The 25,023-nt window shown below is 43.7% G+C and overlaps 1 protein-coding gene across 2 annotated transcripts; it reads right to left on the bottom strand.

Moving 5' to 3' along the window:
- Nucleotides 1-106: 106 nt before the first annotated feature.
- On the bottom strand, nt 107-10,523 carry LOC127926625 (peroxisomal membrane protein PEX13-like). 2 transcript variants are annotated; one of them, XM_052512077.1, is made up of 4 exons: nt 10,359-10,523; nt 8,776-9,545; nt 8,359-8,481; nt 107-1,803 (listed from the first exon to the last, which is right to left on the bottom strand). In XM_052512077.1, the coding sequence occupies exons 2-4, from the start codon at nt 9,467-9,469 to the stop codon at nt 1,391-1,393; spliced, it is 1,230 nt and encodes a 409-aa protein (XP_052368037.1). In that variant the 5' UTR covers nt 9,470-9,545; nt 10,359-10,523; the 3' UTR covers nt 107-1,390. The 2 variants fall into 2 exon arrangements, with proteins under 2 accessions (XP_052368037.1, XP_052368036.1); XM_052512076.1 differs by lacking the exon at nt 10,359-10,523 and adding an exon at nt 10,039-10,209.
- Between the last annotated feature and the right edge of the window lie 14,500 nt (nt 10,524-25,023).

Genomic DNA, 25,023 nt, shown 5'->3' with positions numbered 1-25,023 from the left:
CCAATGATATAAAACTAAACAGGTTAATTAAGTTACCAATTCATTTTTGCCATGTGATGTGTATAATACGTTTTTAATTCCTCAGTAAGAAAAAGCCAAAGGCCACTTTTCAGGTTTTGAAAATGTTTATTTCCAAAATAATTGTATTTACATAATTACAGTTTTTCAGGAGAGTGAGGACTTAAAAATGCCACTGAAACACCAAGATGAGGACTGGCTATTTCAGTTCTTACAGATGCAGTCAACAAAACTTCTTGATTTAATAGATCTTGATATTGGATAGTTCAATTTTCCAAGTTCAAAACTTCACTTTGAATATTTAGGACATTTTTACAGAACATTCAAGATATAGTTTGGACCATTCCCGAATTTCAAACAACATTTTACAACCATATTAACACCGATTTAAAACCAAGTCAATCCTTCCATTAGAACCAAATCTGAACCTTGATAGTAATTTATCCATAGAAATAGTCTCCAAGTCAATGATGACATAATAGGTGGACTGGTAGACATCGAGTGTACCCATGCCTAGGTTTTAAAATATTCCCATCTTCAACCTAGACCCATGCCAGGAAGTACAAGTAGGAAGTGTACCCTTCAATTGGGGCTGTGATGTCAACTCAACTGACAATACAAAAACAATACATGCCATTGTATGAGCCACATCAGTTAGCATCATTTGAATAAATGTTTCACATTACCGTGGCAACCCAGCAGTTGATAGAACATTCCAAAATACCATGGAAACGATTGAGTCACAATCAGGCAGCCATTGTGAGTGTACCAGTCAAATTACCAGGGTTAGAGCTTCTATTCCTATGAATTTATCTTTAAATATCAAACCATCGACATTAACTTGGAACAAAACGGTGAATTGCAGAAACATAATATTATGGCTTTGTCCCGTCAACATCAAACGATGCAATATTCACATAATCTCTTAGCGTGCTTCATTTGATCTTAATGTACTCATTCACTGTTAATTAAATAAATCTATATCAAAAACATTTAAATATGCATCATTATTGGGCTAAAACGTAGTGTGACCGTACTGACAAGGCTGGTACAGGATAGGTATAGGTTGGTCTAGATAACCACTGACAAGACGGCCAAACCAAGATGGTGTCCTGGAAAAACTCATATCCAGATGTCTGACAGATAACCACTTCTCTTTGATCCAGGTACTCAATACCTCATATACCAACCTCACTAGTTGCTTCCAGGCAGATTAAATGTCAAACCAAAGCCACTGAATTGTGAACATGAGTCACCTTCTGGACGTAGATCAAGCGTTTCCCCACTGCTGTACGTGACCAATCTCTACAGAACAGCTCATCAACAAACCACGTACAGCCTCAACGGATGTGTGGGAAAACAAAGTCAGACATCACAGGTCTATCTTCTCTGGTATGGTGAGCACTGTGCTCGAAGCTGTCGTGGTGCTGGGCAATACACCCAGACCCAGGCTGCTGTAACCAGCTGGCGTTTCCCTGTACACGCTCTCCAGCAGCTCCTCTGGGATAGTTACTGGGATGGCTTCAGCTGGGCCGAGGCCTGAAACCAAGCCTGGGGATACAGTTGGCACTGGACCCGTAGCCAGGTTAGGCTGTGGGGCTTGAAGGGTGGTGCCCAGTGGGTTCCCTTGCTGGGCCTGAACCTGAACCTGGGCCAGCCTCTCCAGCTCAGCGTGCTTCCTGCCTCTCCTCTTCCCCAGGACCTTGACGTAGTTGGCAGGTATGAGGCCTGTGGTCTGGCCGTCTACACTGGCCAGCAGCCACCCACGCACCCTGGGTTGATGCTCTGCACACAGGGGAGAGAGAGAGAGGATATAACATGGTCATTTAGCAGACTTAGTTAACAGGAACACATTCAGTATGTAACCCATTCTGAATGGCATTCTGTTGACCTGCCTGCTACAGTGTTAGCTTTCTTCCTCCCAAGGCCTCCAGCACTCTTTCCCCTGATAACATATATTGTGGTAACCGCAGTACTTCATTTCTAAATCAGAAGATGCCGGAACAAAAGTGAGTGCAGAGACAAGGAGGGGCTCTGAGGTACCAGAGCACATGAGAAAAAAAGTGGCCAACAATGCAGTAGATAAATCATACCGATATACACACAGTAGATAAATCATACCGATATACACACAGTAGATAAATCATACCGATATACACACAGTAGATAAATCATACCGATATACACACAGTAGATAGATCATACCGATATACACACAGTAGATAAATCATACCGATATACACACAGTAGATAAATCATACCGATATACACACAGTAGATAAATCATACCGATATACACACAGTAGATAAATCATACCGATATACACACAGTAGATAAATCATACCGATATACACACAGTAGATAAATCATACCGATATACACACAGTAGATAAATCATACCGATATACACACAGTAGATAAATCATACCGATATACACACAGTAGATAAATCATACCGATATACACACAGTAGATAAATCATACCGATATACACACAGTAGAAAATCAACAACTCGTCGATTTAAGATGTCTTTGGTAACTAATTGATCTAGGCCTACTGCAAAATTAAACAAACTCCAGTAAATCGTCTCTAAGTGTGGACCCGACCTCCTTGTTATCTCGACATTGTAGTTTTACCAGGGCTACAGTCTACGTCAATTCTCCTCTCTCCCCCCTCCCCTTTGAGTCAGAACCCTGACAATCTCGTTTCTCAAGTCTGCGTTACACACACACACACAGAGATATTTCCACCTGCGGTGACACTGTAGGAGAGATGGCCTCAGAGAGAATCCAGAGAGTATAATGTTTGCTGTGCATTTGATTGTTTATTTCACTTTTGTTTATCTATTTCACTTGCTTAGCCAATGTAAACATGTTTCCAATGCCAATAAAGCCCCTTGAATTGGAAGAGAGAACACAGAAAGAGAGAGGCAGAAAGAGAGAAAGCGTGGGCTGATATGAAACATGGTCACCGTACGTGTGTGTGGGGGTGTGACACTTTTGGGCTGTCAAAACCGTTAATGCATGTGTATATATGTGTGTGTGTGTGTGTGTGTGGGGGGGACCTATATCAGTGTGTGGATGAGTAGGTCTAAGAGTCTGTGGGTTGTATCTGTGATGTTTCTAACCACCCTAACTAAGCACTACCTGCGTGTGAGGCTGGGGGAACCTCCCACGTGCCCCATGTCAGAGCCCAAACACTCTGCTACTATGGACTACAGAGAAGGTGTCAAGGGTAGATGTCTTGTAAGATACGCTCCAACGCACTACTGCGATTGTGTCTCACTGCCTTTGGACAGTAAAATAAGAAATGCTCGTTTCACTGACATATCAGGAAATCTAAGATTGTTTCTGTTGGCTATTAAGCCTCTGGTCAGCGGGGTGGTGGCACCGGGATCCTCATCTCTCCCAAGTGGTCATTCTCTCTTTCTCCCTTACCCATCTGTCTATCGCCTCCTTTGAATTTCATGCTGTCACAGTTACCCGCCCTTTCAAGCTTAACATCCTTATCATTTATCGCCCTCCAGGTCCCCTCGGAGAGTTCATCAATGAGCTTGATGTCTTGATAAGCTCCTTTCCTGAGGACGGCTCACCTCTCACAGTTCTGGGCGACTTTAACCTCCCCACGTCTACCTTTGACTCATTCCTCTCTGCCTCCTTCTTTCCACTCCTTTCCTCTTTTGACCTCACCCTCTCACCTTCCCCCTACTCACAAGGCAGGCAATACGCTCAACCTCATCTTTACTAGATGCTGTTCTTCCACTAACCTCATTGCAACTCCCCTCAAAGTCTCCGACCACTACCTTGTATCCTTTTCCCTCTCGCTCTCATCCAACACTTCCCACACTGCCCCTACTCGGATGGTATCGCGCCGTCCCAACCTTCGCTCTCTCTCCCCCCCGCTACGCTCTCCTCTTCCATCCTATCATCTCTTCCCTCTGCTCAAACCTTCTCCAACCTATCTCCTGATTCTGCCTCCTCAACCCTCCTCTCCTCCCTTTCTGCATCCTTTGACTCTCTATGTCCCCTATCTTCCAGGCCGGCTCGGTCCTCCCCTCCCGCTCCGTGGCTCGACGACTCATTGCGAGCTCACAGAACAGGGCTCCGGGCAGCCGAGCGGAAATGGAGGAAAACTCGCCTCCCTGCGGACCTGGCATCCTTTCGCTCCCTCCTCTCTACATTTTCCTCCTCTGTCTCTGCTGCTAAAGCCACTTTCTACCACTCTAAATTCCAAGCATCTGCCTCTAACCCTAGGAAGCTCTTTGCCACCTTCTCCTCCCTCCTGAATCCTCCCCCCCCCCTCCTCCCTCTCTGCAGATGACTTCGTCAACCATTTTGAAAAGAAGGTCGACGACATCCGATCCTCGTTTGTTAAGTCAAACGACACCGCTGGTTCTGCTCACACTGCCCTACCCGGTGCTCTGACCTCTTTCTCCCCTCTCTCTCCAGATGAAATCTCGCGTCTTGTGACGGCCGGCCGCCCAACAACCTGCCCGCTCGACCCTATCCCCTCCTCTCTTCTCCAGACCATTTCCGGAGACCTTCTCCCTTACCTCACCTCGCTCATCAACTCATCCCTGACCGCTGGCTACGTCCCTTCCGTCTTCAAGAGAGCGAGAGTTGCACCCCTTCTGAAAAAACCTACACTCGATCCCTCCGATGTCAACAACTACAGACCAGTATCCCTTCTTTCTTTTCTCTCCAAAACTCTTGAACGTGCCGTCCTTGGCCAGCTCTCCCGCTATCTCTCTCAGAATGACCTTCTTGATCCAAATCAGTCAGGTTTCAAGACTAGTCATTCAACTGAGACTGCTCTTCTCTGTATCACGGAGGCGCTCCGCACCGCTAAAGCTAACTCTCTCTCCTCTGCTCTCATCCTTCTAGACCTATCGGCTGCCTTCGATACTGTGAACCATCAGATCCTCCTCTCCACCCTCTCCGAGTTGGGCATCTCCGGCGCGGCCCACGCTTGATTGCGTCCTACCTGACAGGTCGCTCCTACCAGGTGGCGTGGCGAGAATCTGTCTCCTCACCACGCGCTCTCACCACTGGTGTCCCCCAGGGCTCTGTTCTAGGCCCTCTCCTATTCTCGCTATACACCAAGTCACTTGGCTCTGTCATAAACTCACATGGTCTCTCCTATCATTGCTATGCAGACGACACACAATTAATCTTCTCCTTTCCTCCTTCTGATGACCAGGTGGTGAATCGCATCTCTGCATGTCTGGCAGACATATCAGTGTGGATGACGGATCACCACCTCAAGCTGAACCTCGGCAAGACGGAGCTGCTCTTCCTCCCGGGGAAGGACTGCCCGTTCCATGATCTCGCCATCACGGTTGACAACTCCATTGTGTCCTCCTCCCAGAGTGCAAGAACCTTGGCGTGATCCTGGACAACACCCTGTCGTTCTCAACTAACATCAAGGCGGTAGCCCGTTCCTGTAGGTTCATGCTCTACAACATCCGCAGAGTACGACCCTGCCTCACACAGGAAGCGGCGCAGGTCCTAATCCAGGCACTTGTCATCTCCCGTCTGGATTACTGCAACTCGCTGTTGGCTGGGCTCCCTGCCTGTGCCATTAAACCCCTACAACTCATCCAGAACGCCGCAGCCCGTCTGGTGTTCAACCTTCCCAAGTTCTCTCACGTCACCCCGCTCCTCCGCTCTCTCCACTGGCTTCCAGTTGAAGCTCGCATCCGCTACAAGACCATGGTGCTTGCCTACGGAGCTGTGAGGGGAACGGCACCTCAGTACCTCCAGGCTCTGATCAGTCCCTACACCCAAACAAGGGCACAGCGTTCATCCACCTCTGGCCTGCTCGCCTCCCTACCACTGAGGAAGTACAGTTCCCGCTCAGCCCAGTCAAAACTGTTCGCTGCTCTGGCTCCCCAATGGTGGAACACACTCCCTCACGACGCCAGGACAGCGGAGTCAATCACCACCTTCCGGAGACACCTGAAACCCCACCTCTTTAAAGAATACCTAGGATAGGATAAAGTAATCCCCCCCCCCCTTAAAAGATTTAGATGCACTATTGTAAAGTGGCTGTTCCACTGGATGTCATAAGGTGAATGCACCAATTTGTAAGTCGCTCTGGATAAGAGCGTCTGCTAAATGACTTAAATGTAAATGTAATGTAAATGTAAAAAGGGCTATGGAAAACATCCAGGTTTCAAACAATGATATGGTTCGCTAGGCATCACATAAACAAATTATTTAGGTTATGGAAATAATAGAACATCATTCCAATGTTGGGCAAATAGACCCATTAGAATGAACATTTAAAGATGCTGCATGGTGTGGTGGTTCATTTCTGGATAATCAAATGAGGAGACAAACATGTCAGGGTTACACAAACTAAATCTTTATTAGTGAGAGCTTTGCAATAGCCCCCTCCCGAGAGAAAAGTACAAAGGTCTTCATTAGCTAAGATTACAACCCTTTCAACCTACATGACGATATAGAATGGGTCACAAGGTTAAGATTTGTATGAAAGAAACCTATAATTCACAGCAGACAGTATCTGCTGTGAAAACAGTGTATTGTGTAGAGATGAGTGTCTGGAACCATCTCTTCCTGGTACCATATAGAACATAAACATTAACTCATGCTCTGGAATGCTCTTTAGGTTTTATCAACCAGAAGACATTGTAAATCTCCTGTCAGTGTTATCTCCCAGAGGCCCATCCTCAGTAGAACACACAATAGTTATAAGAATCCTCTATTGTGTTGTATAAAACAACCATTTGATGCAATAAAAAGTATTACAAGAATCTTGCAATATTCCACCATAATGATCAAACCGACATCTGCATTGGCCGTGCAGCATTTACTCTGCAGAAGTCAGGGCTTTTATACTTCGCTACCTTGGCCGGGGACCTTAACGCAGGCAAACTTAAATCCATTCTACCTCATTTCTACCAGCATGTCAAATGTGCAACCAGACAAAAAAAATAAAAATGATATACATTTTTTTTTACTTTAGACCTTTACTTGGGCAAATCTGACCATAATTATATCCTCCTGATCCTGCTTACAAGCCAAAACTACAGCAGGGAGGAACAGTGGCTCGCTCAATATGGAAATGGTCAGATGACGCAGATGCTAAGCTACAGGACTGTTTTGCTAGCACAGACTGGAATATGTTCCCGGGATTCATCCAATGGCATTGAGGAGTACACCACCTCAGTCACCGGCTTCACCAATAAGTGCATCGATGACAGTCTCCACAGTGACCGTACGTATATATCCCAACCAGAAGCCATGGGTTACAGGCAACTTCCGCACTGAGCTAAAGGCTAGAACTGCCGCTCTCAAGGAGCGGGACACTAATTCGGACACTTAAAAGAAATTCCGGAACGCCCTCAGATGAACAATCAAACAGGCAAAGCGTCAATACAGGACTGAGATTGAATCCTACTACACCGGCTCTGACGCGTGTCTGATGTGGCACGGCTTGCCACGGACTACAAAGAAAAACCCAGCCACAAGTAGCCCAGTGACGCGAGCCTACCAGACAGGCTAAATGCCTTTTATGCTCGCTTTGAGGCAAGCAACACTGAAGCATGTATGAGAGCACCAGCTGTTCCAGACAACTGTGTGATCAGGCTCTCCGTAGCCAGTGTGTGTAAGACCTTTAGCATGGGTCCTCAGACAGTTCTACAGCTGCACCGTCGAGAGCATGGCTGCAACATTACTACACACAGATCATAAACGTAATGTTAACTGGCGAGCCAACCGTCTAACGTCAGCCAGCTAGCTAACAGTAAGCTTTAACTTGCAATGAAAACTGACAAAATTAGAAATGTATATCTGAAACTGTAGCTGGACTGATACGTATACATGGATGAACGCTTCACGGCAGACTGCAACCAAAAAAAGCTAGCGAGAGGACTGAGTGGGTTTGGACTGCAGCCCTCCACCTCACAGGCACAAACAAGACAAGTCTCATCACCACTGTATTTCCCACTACATCGAGTCGCTGACAGTCGATACCTGCAAAAATTAAAATTCTTAAAACCCTTTCCTTTATAATAAAATGTTAATCTAACGCAACTACTGACCGTTTCCTCGTATCGACTGACAGCGACTAGATGTAGTCAGAGGTACACTCCGCCCACTCTCGTCTCCGCTCAACTACGTCGATGTGAAGTTACGGACAAACATAGCCGATTCAACTCATCGAAGGCTTGACGACAAGCTAACAAGTTGAATGAGGTGTCCGGGGCTACAATAAAATAGGTCAACTGTTGGGAGTAGTGGAGGCCTGGAGTTGAGAAACACTAGGTTAGAGCAGGGTGCTGGTTGGATTCCCCCCTCTCCTCCTCGTTTCTTACCTTTAGGAGCCAGGTTGAGCATGTCTCCAGCATTCAGTGAGAGCTCCTCCTCCGACGCAGCTGTGAAGTCATACTCCGCCCTGGCGACCACATGGTCATCCTCCCCACTAGCCCAGTTGGTGGCTGCATAGGGATTCAATCAATCAAAATGTAATTATATAGTCCTTGTAGGGAATATTAATGAAGTAAAAATGTAAAGACATCCTTTTGGTAAGGTGCTGATTAACGTAACAAACAAAAAATGTATGTAGCACACTTCTCTTTCTTATGAGCATACACAGAACCAGATTAACAGTGCATGTTCAGATAAACCCTGACCCATCTGTTTGAGGTCACCAAACTGTGGTTAACAGACAGGCAGTCAGAGAGACAAAGGACATTCAGGAGAGCCCACACACAGACAGTAAGGAGTCTCACCGCTCTCCTCGGGCCCCTGGGCAGAGCTCAGCAGCTTCCAGATGAGATAGGGCCCTCCTAGGACCACGGCCAGAAAAAGGAAGATGGGCCACGACTTGACCGCTCCGGCGTCTTCCATTGCGGCTCCAGCACCTCTGGTCGCCAGAACAACTCCTTCACTGTCTGCCCACAGGTCCTCCACCTCACCGTCCCGCCTCAGCCCCAGCATCCTCTGTATGCGGCGGTACAGGTAGCGCAGGGTGCGCACCAGGGCAAAGGCCGACAGAACCTTGGTAAAGTGCATCCGTAACCGTGTCAGGTGGTTGGCTACATCCAGCACGGCTCGGAAGCTGTTGTAGACGGCCGAGAAGGTGGCGTCCATCATCATGCTGACCGAGGTGAAGGCCTGGACGATGCTCTCGATGGACTGGAAGGCGCCGCGGCTGCTCTCCTCTGCCTGTTGGACAAACCGACTGGGCGCCACGTCTTCAATACCGGTTTGGCCGAAGCGGCTGTAGCCCAGGCTCCCACCAAGGCCACCACCGAGCCCCCCTCCCATGCCATAGCCACCACTGTAGGGACTGTAGGGGCTGTATGCTCCACCGTAGAGGCTGGAGCTACCATAGGGGTTGTAGGAGGAGCCAGGAAAGGAGCCGTAGGAGGGACGGTAGGACTGGATGGACTGGACAGAGCGAGGGGGGACGGGGGGCACCATGCGGGTTAAGACGGGAGGACCGGCGGGACCAGAGAGGCCGGGGGTGGAGGGACCTGGTGGGGCAAAGTCAGTCGACCTGGTGGATTGGAAAGAGGGGCATAACTTAGAAAACAGCGAACATTCAATTCAATCACGTGTTCGTGTTGTCAAAACGTTTTTTTTTTTTTTTTTAAACGCCTCAAAACTAGTTTCCTTTGGTTTCGTAGTTAAAGAGAAGTCTAAGCAATCTAGGAGTGTTGCAATGGGTTACGTCTCTATTAGCTAACCTTAGCTAGATAACAAAACAAACGACATGCCAGTTACAGGTAACGACGTTAGCTAACTACTAACGTTACAACGTTAACTACATTGGAACTCGGTGGGCACTTTTGGTTGAGTTATTATCCAATAACAGTCCAATACTAAACTAATGTCAAATATTGACATCTAGCTAGTTCTGTCCGCCAGGCAAACGCAGAACAACAAGCTCCGACCTAGTTAGGGCCTGGGCCTATATTAGAGGCTAACGCTAGCTAGCTAACTCATAGTCCATAGACAACAACTCGTCAAGTAAGCAATAACTTGTTTACCGATAGTTAACCGGTGCACTCATGGCTGCTCCTGGAATCCGCCTTTCCCACGGTTTAGGAGGAGGCTGCGATGCCATCGTACAAATTGTCTGAAGTTACACCGTTTTTAAACCGTTTTTAACCGTTTTTCCTTCACTTCCCCCCGTAGTAACTAGCAAATTGCTACATATCTCGCTCCATGGCTGGCTCCTGTGTGCCAGACCAAAATAATCAATAAGACGATACGGAAAACGTTTGAAACAATACATAATTGGTTTAAAAGCATAAAGCCAGAGAGGATTTCTTTTATAACGCATTTTATATTTTATTTTCATTCTTACTGGGCAAGTTTAACGTCTCTGAAGTCAGCGATTTTGTTGTATCTTTTCGGCGTTGATTAGTAGAGCCTAGAGGGCTTCGGCTCCATTGCATTATTCCGTTCCATGTCGTCCCGAGGCTGATGGAGATAAAACGGAAGTATCAAAGATGGGGTGAGACAGTGTTTTCAACCGAGAGAACTGGGAGCGAAAATACGCAACACCATTGGTGTATTTGACTGACAGAACCAATACTAATACAACATTTACCACATTTATTGTCCATGTCTGTTTTTTTATTTATTTTTTAATCAACAAATCAATACAGAAAGTACATGAGGGAACAAAAGTATATATATATAGATTATAAACAATGGACAATCGAGCTAGGGGGTACAATAGCACATTACAATTACACAAGGACCTTAAGGGACATGCATATACTAACAATTCTAACATATTTTTTTGTTAGTAGAGTATTTAACTGTCTTAAAATAAAGTTCAATTTATTTTTGCAGGGTAAGAAAATGTGTTTTTTTTGTTTGTACATTTGCATTTGGGTATATGAAATTTGGCCAAAAGAATAATGAAATTAATTACATAAAAATGTTTTGGCTTATTTATATCATATGTAAAGAATCCAAGCATAGCATCTCTCCACAATAGTGTAAAATCTTCATAAATGTGTTCAATTATAAATCTACTGATGTCTTGCCACAGTTGTCTTACATGAACACAATGCCCAAAAAGATGCAACACTGTTTCTGGGTGGTCATTACCAAAGGAGCCATTTGAGTTGATGTTTTCCTTCAACTTCTTCATGTAGTGGTTGGCAGGATAATATTTATGAATCATTTTAAAGGAAACATCCTTAATTTTGTTAACAAGTAGGTATGTGTGTGGCAACATCCAAACTTTTTTCCAACAGATATTATCAATAAATCCATTCAAATAAGGCATGACAAGGTTCGTATCGCTCTGTTGTTGAATGGACCAAAAGAGAAACAAATCTTTCCTACTGATGAGTCAACAGGGTCAATAGAAGGTAGGCTCTGAGGGTCAGGTCTTTCCTACTAATGAGTCAACAGGGTCAATAGAAGGTAGGCTCTGAGGGTCAGGTCTTTCCTACTGATGAGTCAACAGGGTCAATAGAAGGTAGGCTCTGAGGGTCAGGTCTTTCCTACTGATGAGTCAACAGGGTCAATAGAAGGTAGGCTCTGAGGGTCAGGTCTTTCCTACTGATGAGTCAACAGGGTCAACAGAAGGTAGGCTCTGAGGGTCAGGTCTTTCCTACTAATGAGTCAACAGGGTCAATAGAAGGTAGGCTCTGAGGGTCAGGTCTTTCCTACTGATGAGTCAACAGGGTCAATAGAAGGTAGGCTCTGAGGGTCAGGTCTTTCCTACTGATGAGTCAACAGGGTCAATAGAAGGTAGGCTCTGAGGGTCAGGTCTTTCCTACTGATGAGTCAACAGGGTCAATAGAAGGTAGGCTCTGAGGGTCAGGTCTTTCCTACTGATGAGCCAACAGGGTCAACAGAAGGTAGGCTCTGAGGGTCAGGTCTTTCCTACTAATGAGTCAACAGGGTCAACAGAAGGTAGGCTCTGAGGGTCAGGTCTTTCCTACTGATGAGTCAACAGGGTCAACAGAAGGTAGGCTCTGAGGGTCAGGTCTTTCCTACTGATGAGTCAACAGGGTCAACAGAAGGTAGGCTCTGAGGGTCAGGTCTTTCCTACTGATGAGTCAACAGGGTCAACAGAAGGTAGGGTCTGAGGGTCAGGTCTTTCCTACTGATGAGTCAACAGGGTCAACAGAAGGTAGGCTCTGAGGGTCAGGTCTTTCCTACTAATGAGTCAACAGGGTCAACAGAAGGTAGGCTCTGAGGGTCAGGTCTTTCCTACTGATGAGTCAACAGGGTCAACAGAAGGTAGGCTCTGAGGGTCAGGTCTTTCCTACTGATGAGTCAACAGGGTCAATAGAAGGTAGGCTCTGAGGGTCAGGTCTTTCCTACTGATGAGTCAACAGGGTCAACAGAAGGTAGGCTCTGAGGGTCAGGTCTTTCCTACTAATGAGTCAACAGGGTCAATAGAAGGTAGGCTCTGAGGGTCAGGTCTTTCCTACTGATGAGTCAACAGGGTCAGCAGAAGGTAGGCTCTGAGGGTCAGGTCTTTCCTACTAATGAGTCAACAGGGTCAATAGAAGGTAGGCTCTGAGGGTCAGGTCTTTCCTACTGATGAGTCAACAGGGTCAATAGAAGGTAGGCTCTGAGGGTCAGGTCTTTCCTACTGATGAGTCAACAGGGTCAATAGAAGGTAGGCTCTGAGGGTCAGGTCTTTCCTACTGATGAGTCAACAGGGTCAACAGAAGGTAGGCTCTGAGGGTCAGGTCTTTCCTACTGATGAGTCAACAGGGTCAACAGAAGGTAGGCTCTGAGGGTCAGGTCTTTCCTACTGATGAGTCAACAGGGTCAACAGAAGGTAGGCTCTGAGGGTCAGGTCTTTCCTACTGATGAGTCAACAGGGTCAACAGAAGGTAGGCTCTGAGGGTCAGGTCTTTCCTACTAATGAGTCAACAGGGTCAACAGAAGGTAGGCTCTGAGGGTCAGGTCTTTCCTACTGATGAGTCAACAGGGTCAACAGAAGGTAGGCTCTGAGGGTCAGGTCTTTCCTACTAATGAGTCAACAGGGTCAACAGAAGGTAGGCTCTGAGGGTCAGGTCTTTCCTACTGATGAGTCAACAGGGTCAACAGAAGGTAGGCTCTGAGGGTCAGGTCTTTCCTACTGATTAGTCAACAGGGTCAACAGAAGGTAGGCTCTGAGGGTCAGGTCTTTCCTACTGATGAGTCAACAGGGTCAATAGAAGGTAGGCTCTGAGGGTCAGGTCTTTCCTACTGATGAGTCAACAGGGTCAATAGAAGGTAGGCTCTGAGGGTCAGGTCTTTCCTACTGATGAGTCAACAGGGTCAACAGAAGGTAGGCTCTGAGGGTCAGGTCTTTCCTACTGATGAGTCAACAGGGTCAACAGAAGGTAGGCTCTGAGGGTCAGGTCTTTCCTACTGATGAGTCAACAGGGTCAACAGAAGGTAGGCTCTGAGGGTCAGGTCTTTCCTACTGATGAGTCAACAGGGTCAACAGAAGGTAGGCTCTGAGGGTCAGGTCTTTCCTACTGATGAGTCAACAGGGTCAATAGAAGGTAGGCTCTGAGGGTCAGGTCTTTCCTACTGATGAGTCAACAGGGTCAACAGAAGGTAGGCTCTGAGGGTCAGGTCTTTCCTACTAATGAGTCAACAGGGTCAATAGAAGGTAGGCTCTGAGGGTCAGGTCTTTCCTACTGATGAGTCAACAGGGTCAACAGAAGGTAGGCTCTGAGGGTCAGGTCTTTCCTACTAATGAGTCAACAGGATGTCAATAGAAGGTAGGCTCTGAGGGTCAGGTCTTTCCTACTGATGAGTCAACAGGGTCAATAGAAGGTAGGCTCTGAGGGTCAGGTCTTTCCTACTGATGAGTCAACAGGGTCAATAGAAGGTAGGCTCTGAGGGTCAGGTCTTTCCTACTGATGAGTCAACAGGGTCAACAGAAGGTAGGCTCTGAGGGTCAGGTCTTTCCTACTGATGAGTCAACAGGGTCAACAGAAGGTAGGCTCTGAGGGTCAGGTCTTTCCTACTGATGAGTCAACAGGGTCAACAGAAGGTAGGCTCTGAGGGTCAGGTCTTTCCTACTGATGAGTCAACAGGGTCAACAGAAGGTAGGCTCTGAGGGTCAGGTCTTTCCTACTAATGAGTCAACAGGGTCAACAGAAGGTAGGCTCTGAGGGTCAGGTCTTTCCTACTGATGAGTCAACAGGGTCAACAGAAGGTAGGCTCTGAGGGTCAGGTCTTTCCTACTAATGAGTCAACAGGGTCAACAGAAGGTAGGCTCTGAGGGTCAGGTCTTTCCTACTGATGAGTCAACAGGGTCAACAGAAGGTAGGCTCTGAGGGTCAGGTCTTTCCTACTGATTAGTCAACAGGGTCAACAGAAGGTAGGCTCTGAGGGTCAAGTCTTTCCTACTGATGAGTCAACAGGGTCAATAGAAGGTAGGCTCTGAGGGTCAGGTCTTTCCTACTGATGAGTCAACAGGGTCAACAGAAGGTAGGCTCTGAGGGTCAGGTCTTTCCTACTGATGAGTCAACAGGGTCAACAGAAGGTAGGCTCTGAGGGTCAGGTCTTTCCTACTGATGAGTCAACAGGGTCAACAGAAGGTAGGCTCTGAGGGTCAGGTCTTTCCTACTGATGAGTCAACAGGGTCAACAGAAGGTAGGCTCTGAGGGTCAGGTCTTTCCTACTGATGAGTCAACAGGGTCAACAGAAGGTAGGCTCTGAGGGTCAGGTCTTGACACGTTCCTGAGTAACAGAGCAACACCTGAGGAAATGGCGTCTAAAACAATGGCAAAATCTTTAGGTGTTACAGGGACCTTGTAAAGTGATAAGAATTCCTTATAACTGAGTAGAAGACCCTCTGCATTTACCAGTTGGCTCACCAATAGGATATTATTTCGGAACCAATATTCTAAAAACAAAGAAGTATTTTTATACAATATATCCCGATTATTCCATATATAATATCTGTGTGGAGATAAATTGTGCTTATAAATTAAGGGCCATGACAAGAAAACCTGCCAATGAAAAGCAGAAAGTTTCACTGGAATATTGTCAATATTATAATTGCAAAACAACATGAAGTTAAGGCCACCAAAAGTAGAGAAGACATGATGAAGAATAAAATTCCAGATAGAAGTGGGTCTTCTTAGGAATTGTTTTATCCAATTGATCTAAATAAAAGTATTATTTAAAGTAGTTAAGTCCAGAAAATTCAGTCCACCATTCTCATAAGTGTTCATTACAACAGTTTTCCTAATGTAATGGGTACAATTTCTCCACAGAAAGTTGAAAAGCATCTGGTCTATCTCCTTGCTTATTTTACTGTTAAGATATAAAGATAGAGTGCCATATGTTAGTCTAGAGAGATACCTTCAGCCTTGGTTATTGGGACTCTTCCTTTTAAAGTTAAGTCCCTCTGTAGCCATTGATTTAGCTTCTTCTGGGTATTTTTAATAAGAGGGTTAAAATGTAGTAAGCCTCTAGACTTTTGATCCTATGTAATGGTTATGCCTAAATATGTATTTTATTGTCCATGTCAAATGATCTCAATCGTTACATTTTTTAAAATATAAAAGGAGGTCTATTTTTTTTAAAACATAGATCATTCTATTATTTATGATATTCTGAATGTCAGACTGCTATTTTACTTTGCTGTTAACGATGCAAAAACATCGAGACAATACTAATACTGTCCAGAGAAGTGTTTTGTTTTCCTAGACATTTAAAAAAAATCAAACAAACATAATTCACATGTAGAAAGAACATTTATTTCAATAAACAAACTGAGCAAACTTGTACAAACATTCAGGAATCTATTCAGGAATGAAATGACAGAGATAAAGAATGAGGGCTTGTTTGGATCGAACCAATTTCAAAGATGATTTATTTCACTTTACCTTGACCTTTACCTTTACCTTTACCTTGAAAACAATACAGTAGTTAAAAAAAACAATTATGATGAAGTTATACATACTGTACATTCACCTTTCCTGTCCTCCATTAGAAAACCAAACTGCTAAACGTTAAAGTGCGTATGAATTTATCGTTATGTGATTTAGTACTGAAATGCTTCCCAAAAAGGCTTTAGAAGGTTGACATGGGGGGGAAAAATTATTCTGCCGTTTCAATATCTGATTTACAAAACACACAATGGTTCATGTCAAAGTTGAATCTCTGTCTTATGAAATCATTACATGGGTAAATGTCATTCATTGTTTTGAGATCAAGTTCTTTCGCTTTAGGTGAAAAAGGAAACTGATCTAGTTCTTATTCTGACCATGGAACTAGTGAAGTCTTGTAAGTTATTTCATTTTCAAAGGTGAAGGGAAACGCTCTGCAGTAAGATTTGTTCTTCAGACTAACAGTTATAAGGATAGCTAATAACTCAGCAGTAAGAATGAACAGTAATGGTGAGCTGGGACATCCTTGACCAATTCCTCTCTTCACTCAAATCATGTTGATGTTCCATGTTGAAGAGATGCTGAACTATTATTACCATCATATAACATTCCAATCACCTTTGTACTGTTTTCACCTAAACCTACATATTCCAGTGTTTGTAACATACATGGGTGTTCAATCTTATCAAAAGCTTTATAAAAATTAATTACTCCCCCCCTTCAAACGGGCAAAACATTTGAGTGGCCCCCCTCTTGACTGTGGAGAGAACATTTTTCATTTTAAAGCTAATTTATTACAATTCTACATGTTTTTGCCAATGGGTGGAGAGAAAATGTAGCAATATTATTTAAAACATTATCCAATGTAACTTATTTTGCAATAGGGCAGAGAAAGTTTTTTGCAGTTTTAAAGCTAATTTCCTGCAATGTTACGCATTTTGCCATGACTTATGTTATGATATCTGAGTGAGAGTATCTAACAAAATCCATGGGGGCCCCCTGAATATCAGGGCCACTGGGCACGTGCCCTGTGTGCACGGTCCATAAATAGACTAACGAAAAATTGTCAGTGACTGTCAGTGACTGACGAAACAAGATCAAAACTGCTGATGCACAAACAGATTAAAGAAGGATATCTAAAGTATTGAGGCAACTGAGACATGGATCGTGTATGTGTGCCATATCGAGGGTGAGTGGGCAAGACAAAAGATTTAAGTGCCGTTGTACCGGTACCAGGCATACCGGTTTGTGTCAAGAACTGCTACTCTGCTGGGATTTTCACACGCAACAGTTTCCTGTGTGTATCAAGAATGGTCCACCACCCAAAGGACAACCAGCCAACTTGACACAACTGTGGGAAGCATTGGAGTCAATATGGGCCAGTAAAATTGTGGAACGCTTTCAACACCAACAAATTGAGGCTATTCTGAGGGCAAAAGGGGGGGGTGTTCTTAATGTTTTGTACATTAAGTGTATATATTTTCTGCGGGGGGCTATGTCGCTTATGCCTGTAAGCCTGCCCTGCGTAAAATATTTCACTCACAATAACCTTTTTTACTGCTGCTACTTTTATCTTCTGTGACTTCCTGCACCTGTGCAGTAGGCTACAGTTATTTATCATACAAATTAAACCAACCTTGCTAAAACACAAACTGTCTGGGTCACTCAGTCCTGGCCTATTACTTACTGGTATCCTCTCATGATCCCTCACCCTTGGCCCATCACCCATGTCACGTTCTGCTCTGCTCAAACCCTGGCAACCTCAACCTGTCTCATAGCCTAGGCAGCCAATACCTGTCTCACACGCACAGGACATTTCTGATACTCAGCAAAATGGTCTGCCACCACAATTGCAACAAACTACATTCTCTTCAGAAATTACACACTCATTTGTCCCATGCCCTCTGGCACACTTCTCACATCTAGGAATCTCCCTCCTACACACTGCTGCAACATGAGTGGCCATAACCATTGGCACCTGAAACACAATATGGGGTACGGAACAAACGGTCTCATGAGATAACTAACATCTCCTAGCATGACTTTATTAGGCAAACACTCAATCAAAATTCAAAAGAGTAGACATGGTCTCCTCAGTCTCGTGCTCACCACAGGATCTGCTTCTCACCAAACGGCGTGTATCAGACACCAGGGATCCATCTCCCTACTCAAAGCCATGGAGGGATTCTTTAATAAAGCACTGGTATTGTATTTGTAATCCATCTGAGCAAGCTTCACTTCTCTGACATTAACATTGGCTGTAGCATTTTGGTGTCAATAACAGTTTTATTTAAATCGCTTCAGGGCGTTTTTCAGATGTATAGTAGTATATTTTCAAAACTGTAAGTACAAAACTCTAAACTGAGAACACTTGTAATGCCCCTTGTCTTATGTTCAGAATCTTTGATTGTGCATTCATGAAGAGTCTCTCTGCTTGGCAACATGAATCAGCTTATAGAGTATCAGCTGTCTCTCTGCTTGGCAACATGAATCAGCTTATAGAGTATCAGCTGTCTCTCTGCTTGGCAACATGAATCAGCTTATAGAGTATCAGCTGTCTCTCTGCTTGGCAACATGAATCAGCTTATAGAGTATCAGCTGTCTCTCTGCTTGGCAACATGAATCAGCTAATACAGTATCAGCTGTCTCTCTGCTTGGCAACATGAATCAGCTAATACAGTATCAGCTGTCTCTCTGCTTGGCAACATGAATCAGCTTATAGAGTATCAGCTGTCTCTCTGCTTGGCAACATGAATCAGCTTATAGAGTATCAGCTGTCTCTCTGCTTGGCAACATGAATCAGCTTATAGAGTATCAGCTGTCTCTCTGCCTGGCAACATGAATCAGCTTATAGAGTATCAGCTGTCTCTCTGCTTGGCAACATGAATCAGCTAATACAGTATCAGCTGTCTCTCTGCTTGGCAACATGAATCAGCTTATAGAGTATCAGCTGTCTCTCTGCTTGGCAACATGAATCAGCTTATACAGTATCAGCTGTCTCTCTGCTTGGCAACATGAATCAGCTTATAGAGTATCAGCTGTCTCTCTGCTTGGCAACATGAATCAGCTTATAAAGTATCAGCTGTCTCTCTGCTTGGCAGCATGAATCAGCTTATAGAGTATCAGCTGTCTCTCTGCTTGGCAACATGAATCAGCTTATAGAGTATCAGCTGTCTCTCTGCTTGGCAACATGAATCAGCTAATACAGTATCAGCTGTCTCTCTGCTTGGCAACATGAATCAGCTTATAGAGTATCAGCTGTCTCTCTGCTTGGCAACATGAATCAGCTTATAGAGTATCAGCTGTCTCTCTGCTTGGCAACATGAATCAGCTTATAGAGTATCAGCTGTCTCTCTGCTTGGCAACATGAATCAGCTTATAGAGTATCAGCTGTCTCTCTGCTTGGCAACATGAATCAGCTAATACAGTATCAGCTGTCTCTCTGCTTGGCAACATGAATCAGCTTATAGAGTATCAGCTGTCTCTCTGCTTGACAACATGAATCAGCTTATACAGTATCAGCTGTCTCTCTGCTTGGCAACATCAATCAGCTTATAGAGTATCAGCTGTCTCTCTGCTTGGCAACATCAATCAGCTTATAGAGTATCAGCTGTCTCTCTGCTTGGCAACATGAATCAGCTTATAGAGTATCAGCTGTCTCTGCTTGGCAACATGAATCAGCTTATAGAGTATCAGCTGTCTCTCTGCTTGGCAACATGAATCAGCTAATACAGTATCAGCTGTCTCTCTGCTTGGCAACATGAATCAGCTAATACAGTATCAGCTGTCTCTCTGCTTGGCAACATGAATCAGCTTATAGAGTATCAGCTGTCTCTCTGCTTGGCAACATGAATCAGCTTATACAGTATCAGCTGTCTCTCTGCTTGGCAACATGAATCAGCTAATACAGTATCAGCTGTCTCTCTGCTTGGCAACATGAATCAGCTTATACAGTATCAGCTGTCACTCTGCTTGGCAACATGAATCAGCTTATAGAGTATCAGCTGTCTCTCTGCTTGGCAACATGAATCAGCTTATAGAGTATCAGCTGTCTCTCTGCTTGGCAACATGAATCAGCTTATAGAGTATCAGCTGTCTCTCTGCTTGGCAACATGAATCAGCTTATAGAGTATCAGCTGTCTCTCTGCTTGGCAACATGAATCAGCTTATAGAGTATCAGCTGTCTCTCTGCTTGGCAACATGAATCAGCTTATAGAGTATCAGCTGTCTCTCTGCTTGGCAACATGAATCAGCTAATACAGTATCAGCTGTCTCTCTGCTTGGCAACATGAATCAGCTTATAGAGTATCAGCTGTCTCTCTGCTTGGCAACATGAATCAGCTTATACAGTATCAGCTGTCTCTCTGCTTGGCAACATGAATCAGCTTATAGAGTATCAGCTGTCTCTCTGCTTGGCAACATGAATCAGCTAATACAGTATCAGCTGTCTCTCTGCTTGGCAACATGAATCAGCTTATAGAGTATCAGCTGTCTCTCTGCTTGGCAACATGAATCAGCTTATACAGTATCAGCTGTCTCTCTGCTTGGCAACATGAATCAGCTTATAGAGTATCAGCTGTCTCTCTGCTTGGAAACATGAATCAGCTTATAGAGTATCAGCTGTCTCTCTGCTTGGCAACATGAATCAGCTAATACAGTATCAGCTGTCTCTCTGCTTGGCAACATGAATCAGCTTATAGAGTATCAGCTGTCTCTCTGCTTGGCAACATGAATCAGCTTATACAGTATCAGCTGTCTCTCTGCTTGGCAACATGAATCAGCTTATAGAGTATCAGCTGTCTCTCTGCTTGGCAACATGAATCAGCTTATCAATGACATTCAGATAATGTGTGGAATATATATTATTTAGTTTGAAAACTTCTAACAGAAATTGATATAAATTGATACATTTATGATGTAAAAATATTGAACGTTACAGTGTTCAGCAGTTATCAAACTATATACGTTAATGAGGCACTCTCATCCATGAATATGCAGATGATATACTCAGCTGGCCCCTCCCAGGATGTTATGTTAAACGCTCTACAACAAAGCTTTCTATGTGTCCAACAAGCTTTCTCTGCCCTTAACCTTGTGATTACCTGCTTTGTGTGATGTATTGTTGTCTCTTTGTGTTGCCCTTTGTGCTGTTGTCTGTACCCAATAATGTTTGTAACATGTTTTGTGCTGCTACCATGTTGTGTTGCTACCATGTTGTGTTGCTACCATGTTGTTGTTGTGTTGTGTTGCTACCATGCTGTTGTTATGTTGTGTTGCTACCATGTTGTGTTGTCATGTGTTGCTACCATGCTATGTTGTTGTCTTAGGTCTCTCTTTATGCAGTGTTGTGTTGCTACCATGCTGTGTTGTCATGTGTTGCTGCCTTGCTATGTTGTTGTCTTAGGTCTCTCTTTATGCAGTGTTGTGTTGCTACCATGCTGTGTTGTCATGTGTTGCTGCCTTGCTATGTTGTTGTCTTAGGTCTCTCTTTATGTAGTGTTGTCTCTCTTGTTGTGATGTGTGTTTTGTCACATATTTAAATTGTATTTATTTGTCATTTTTAATCTCAGGCCCCCGTCCCCGCAGGAGGCCTTTTGGTATGTCGTCATTGTAAATAAGAACTTGTTAACTGACTTGACTAGTTAAATAAAGGTTAAATAAAATAAATAGATAATCCTGGTTCAGTAGCGTATCCATTTGGAGCAGATCAATTAAGTGATAGTTAAATGTATTATTAACAAATGACAAGAAAATCACATCAAAAGTCAAAATGAATATTGCATTTTGAAAAGTGCAATGTGTATTCAAATTGAAAGAGTGATTTGGTGCAGTGAACAAGTGATATTGTGAATTTGTTTGTTGTTACTCGGTCAATTGAAAATGTGCTTAGAGTTTTGAAATGTGAGCCATTTTGATAATCTATTTAGATTTTTGCCCTTAGAGTTCTGAAAATGTACAACGTACTTGAGAAAATTTCTCTCCCAGTTGAAAATCACTGAAGTGATTCACTTTTTTTCCCCCTTGAGGATGTCAGTTCCATCAAAGATGTGGTTCCATTGCATTATTCAATTTCAGCCAGTAGAGGTCGCCCTGGAGCTGATGGAAATTATACTGAAGTATCAAAGATGTGGTTCCATTGCATTATTCCATTTCAGCCAGTAGAGGTCGCCCTGGAGCTGATGGAAATTATACTGAAGTATCAGGACAGCGGAGTCAATCACCACCTTCCGGAGACACCTGAAACCCCACCTCTTTAGGGAATACCTAGGATAGGATAAGTAATCCTTCTCACCCCCCCTTTAAGATTTAGATGCACTATTGTAAAGTGACTATTCTACTGGATGTCATAAGGTGAATGCACCAATTTGTAAGTCGCTCTGAGCGTCTGCTAAATTACTTAAATGTAAATGTAATGTAAATGAAGTATCAAAGATGTGGTTCCATTGCATTATTCCATTTCAGCCAGTAGAGGTCGCCCTGAGGCTGATGGAAATTATACTGAAGTGTCAAAGATGTGGTTCCATTGCATTATTCAGCCAGTAGAGGTCGCCCTGGAGCTGATGGAAATTATACTGAAGTATCAAAGATGTGGTTCCATTGCATTATTCCATTTCAGCCAGTAGAGGTCGCCCTGGAGCTGATGGAAATTATACTGAAGTATCAAAGATGTGGTTCCATTGCATTATTCCATTTCAGCCAGTAGAGGTCGCCCTGGGGCTGATGGAAATTATACTGAAGTATCAAAGATGTGGTTCCATTGCATTATTCCATTTCAGCCAGTAGAGGTCGCCCTGGGGCTGATGGAAATTATACTGAAGTATCAAAGGTGGGGGAGTTTTTTCAACTGGGAGAGAAAATACACAACTGATATAAAATAACCATTTTAAAAACATAGATCATTGTATTATTTATGGTATTCTGAATGTCAGACTGCGATTTGACTTAGTTTGCTGTAATCAAAATCAAGACAATACTGTCCAGAAAAGTGTTTTAGTAGTTGTGCAGAAGAGCCATGGTGGTGTGTACAGTAGTTCCCCTTTAACAGTGCTCCTGTAGAAGTAAAAGCAGAAGTGAGCCATGCAGTGTGTGTGTGTGTGTGTGTGTGGTGCATGAGGTCTGCTTGACTACTGTGAAGAGGAGTGACTGACGCTGTAACCTCAAAGAAAGAAGCACGGCTCTTCTTTACAGCCTAGTGAGACGTATGATGATGTGTCATGTGTGGTTTTAGCAGGTGCCGTTTAATGGCAAAATCAAATAACATTTTATTGGTCACGTACACATATTAGCAGATGTTATTGCAGGTGCAGCAGGATGTTTGTTTTCCGAGCTCCAACAGTGCAGTAATACCTAACTAAATGTGTGTGTTTCTAGCTCCAACAATGCAGTAATACCTAACTAAATGTGTGTGTTTCTAGCTCCAACAGTGCAGTAATACCTAACTAAATGTGTGTGTTTCTAGCTCCAACAGTGCAGTAATACCTAACTAAATGTGTGTGTTTCTAGCTCCAACAGTGCAGTAATACCTAACTAAATGTTTGTGTTTCTAGCTCCAACAGTGCAGTAATACCTAACTAAATGTGTGTGTTTCTAGCTCCAACAGTGCAGTAATACCTAACTAAATGTGTGTGTTTCTAGCTCCAACAGTGCAGTAATACCTAACTAAATGTGTGTGTTTCTAGCTCCAACAGTGCAGTAATACCTAACTAAATGTGTGTGTTTCTAGCTCCAACAGTGCAGTAATACCTAACTAAATGTGTGTGTTTCTAGCTCCAACAGTGCAGTAATACCTAACTAAATGTTTGTGTTTCTAGCTCCAACAGTGCAGTAATACCTAACTAAATGTTTGTGTTTCTAGCTCCAACAGTGCAGTAATACCTAACTAAATGTGTGTGTTTCTAGCTCCAACAGTGCAGTAATACCTAACTAAATGTGTGTGTTTCTAGCTCCAACAATGCAGTAATACCTAACTAAATGTGTGTGTTTCTAGCTCCAACAGTGCAGTAATACCTAACTAAATGTTTGTGTTTCTAGCTCCAACAGTGCAGTAATACCTAACTAAATGTGTGTGTTTCTAGCTCCAACAGTGCAGTAATACCTAACTAAATGTGTGTGTTTCTAGCTCCAATAGTGCAGTAATACCTAACTAAATGTTTGTGTTTCTAGCTCCAACAGTGCAGTAATACCTGGCTAAATGTTTGTGTTTCTAGCTCCAACAGTGCAGTAATACCTAACTAAATGTTTGTGTTTCTAGCTCCAACAGTGCAGTAATACCTAACTAAATGTGTGTGTTTCTAGCTCCAACAGTGCAGTAATACCTAACTAAATGTGTGTGTTTCTAGCTCCAACAGTGCAGTAATACCTAACTAAATGTTTGTGTTTCTAGCTCCAACAGTGCAGTAATATCTAACTAAATGTTTGTGTTTCTAGCTCCAACAGTGCAGTAATACCTAACTAAATGTGTGTGTTTCTAGCTCCAACAGTGCAGTAATATCTAACTAAATGTTTGTGTTTCTAGCTCCAACAGTGCAGTAATACCTAACTAAATGTTTGTGTTCCTAGCTCCAACAGTGCAGTAATATCTAACTAAATGTTTGTGTTTCTAGCTCCAACAGTGCAGTAATATCTAACTAAATGTGTGTGTTTCTAGCTCCAACAGTGCAGTAATACCTAACTAAATGTGTGTGTTTCTAGCTCCAACAGTGCAGTAATATCTAACTAAATGTGTGTGTTTCTAGCTCCAACAGTGCAGTAATACCTAACTAAATGTGTGTGTTTCTAGCTCCAACAGTGCAGTAATACCTAACTAAATGTGTGTGTTCCTAGCTCCAACAGTGCAGTAATACCTAACTAAATGTTTGTGTTTCTAGCTCCAACAGTGCAGTAATACCTAACTAAATGTGTGTGTTTCTAGCTCCAACAGTGCAGTAATACCTAACTAAATGTGTGTGTTCCTAGCTCCAACAGTGCAGTAATACCTAACTAAATGTTTGTGTTTCTAGCTCCAACAGTGCAGTAATACCTAGCTAAATGTGTGTGTTTCTAGCTCCAACAGTGCAGTAATATCTAACTAAATGTGTGTGTTTCTAGCTCCAACAGTGCAGTAATACCTAACTAAATGTGTGTGTTTCTAGCTCCAACAGTGCAGTAATACCT

Source organism: Oncorhynchus keta, unplaced genomic scaffold (genome assembly GCF_023373465.1).
Source record: "Oncorhynchus keta strain PuntledgeMale-10-30-2019 unplaced genomic scaffold, Oket_V2 Un_contig_7985_pilon_pilon, whole genome shotgun sequence".
Taxonomy (NCBI): domain Eukaryota; kingdom Metazoa; phylum Chordata; class Actinopteri; order Salmoniformes; family Salmonidae; genus Oncorhynchus; species Oncorhynchus keta.
This window is presented reverse-complemented; position numbering and strand designations above follow the sequence as displayed.

Coding starts and splice junctions, on each gene's coding strand:
- LOC127926625 (XM_052512076.1), bottom strand. CDS start 10,115: ATGGCATCGCAGCCTCCTCCTAAACCGTGGGAAAGGCGGATTCCAGGA. Junction 9,546..10,038: donor AGTGCACCGGTTAACTATCG/GTAAACAAGTTA, acceptor CCAATCCACCAG/GTCGACTGACTTTGCCCCAC. Junction 8,482..8,775: donor CCAGGGGCCCGAGGAGAGCG/GTGAGACTCCTT, acceptor ATCCCTATGCAG/CCACCAACTGGGCTAGTGGG.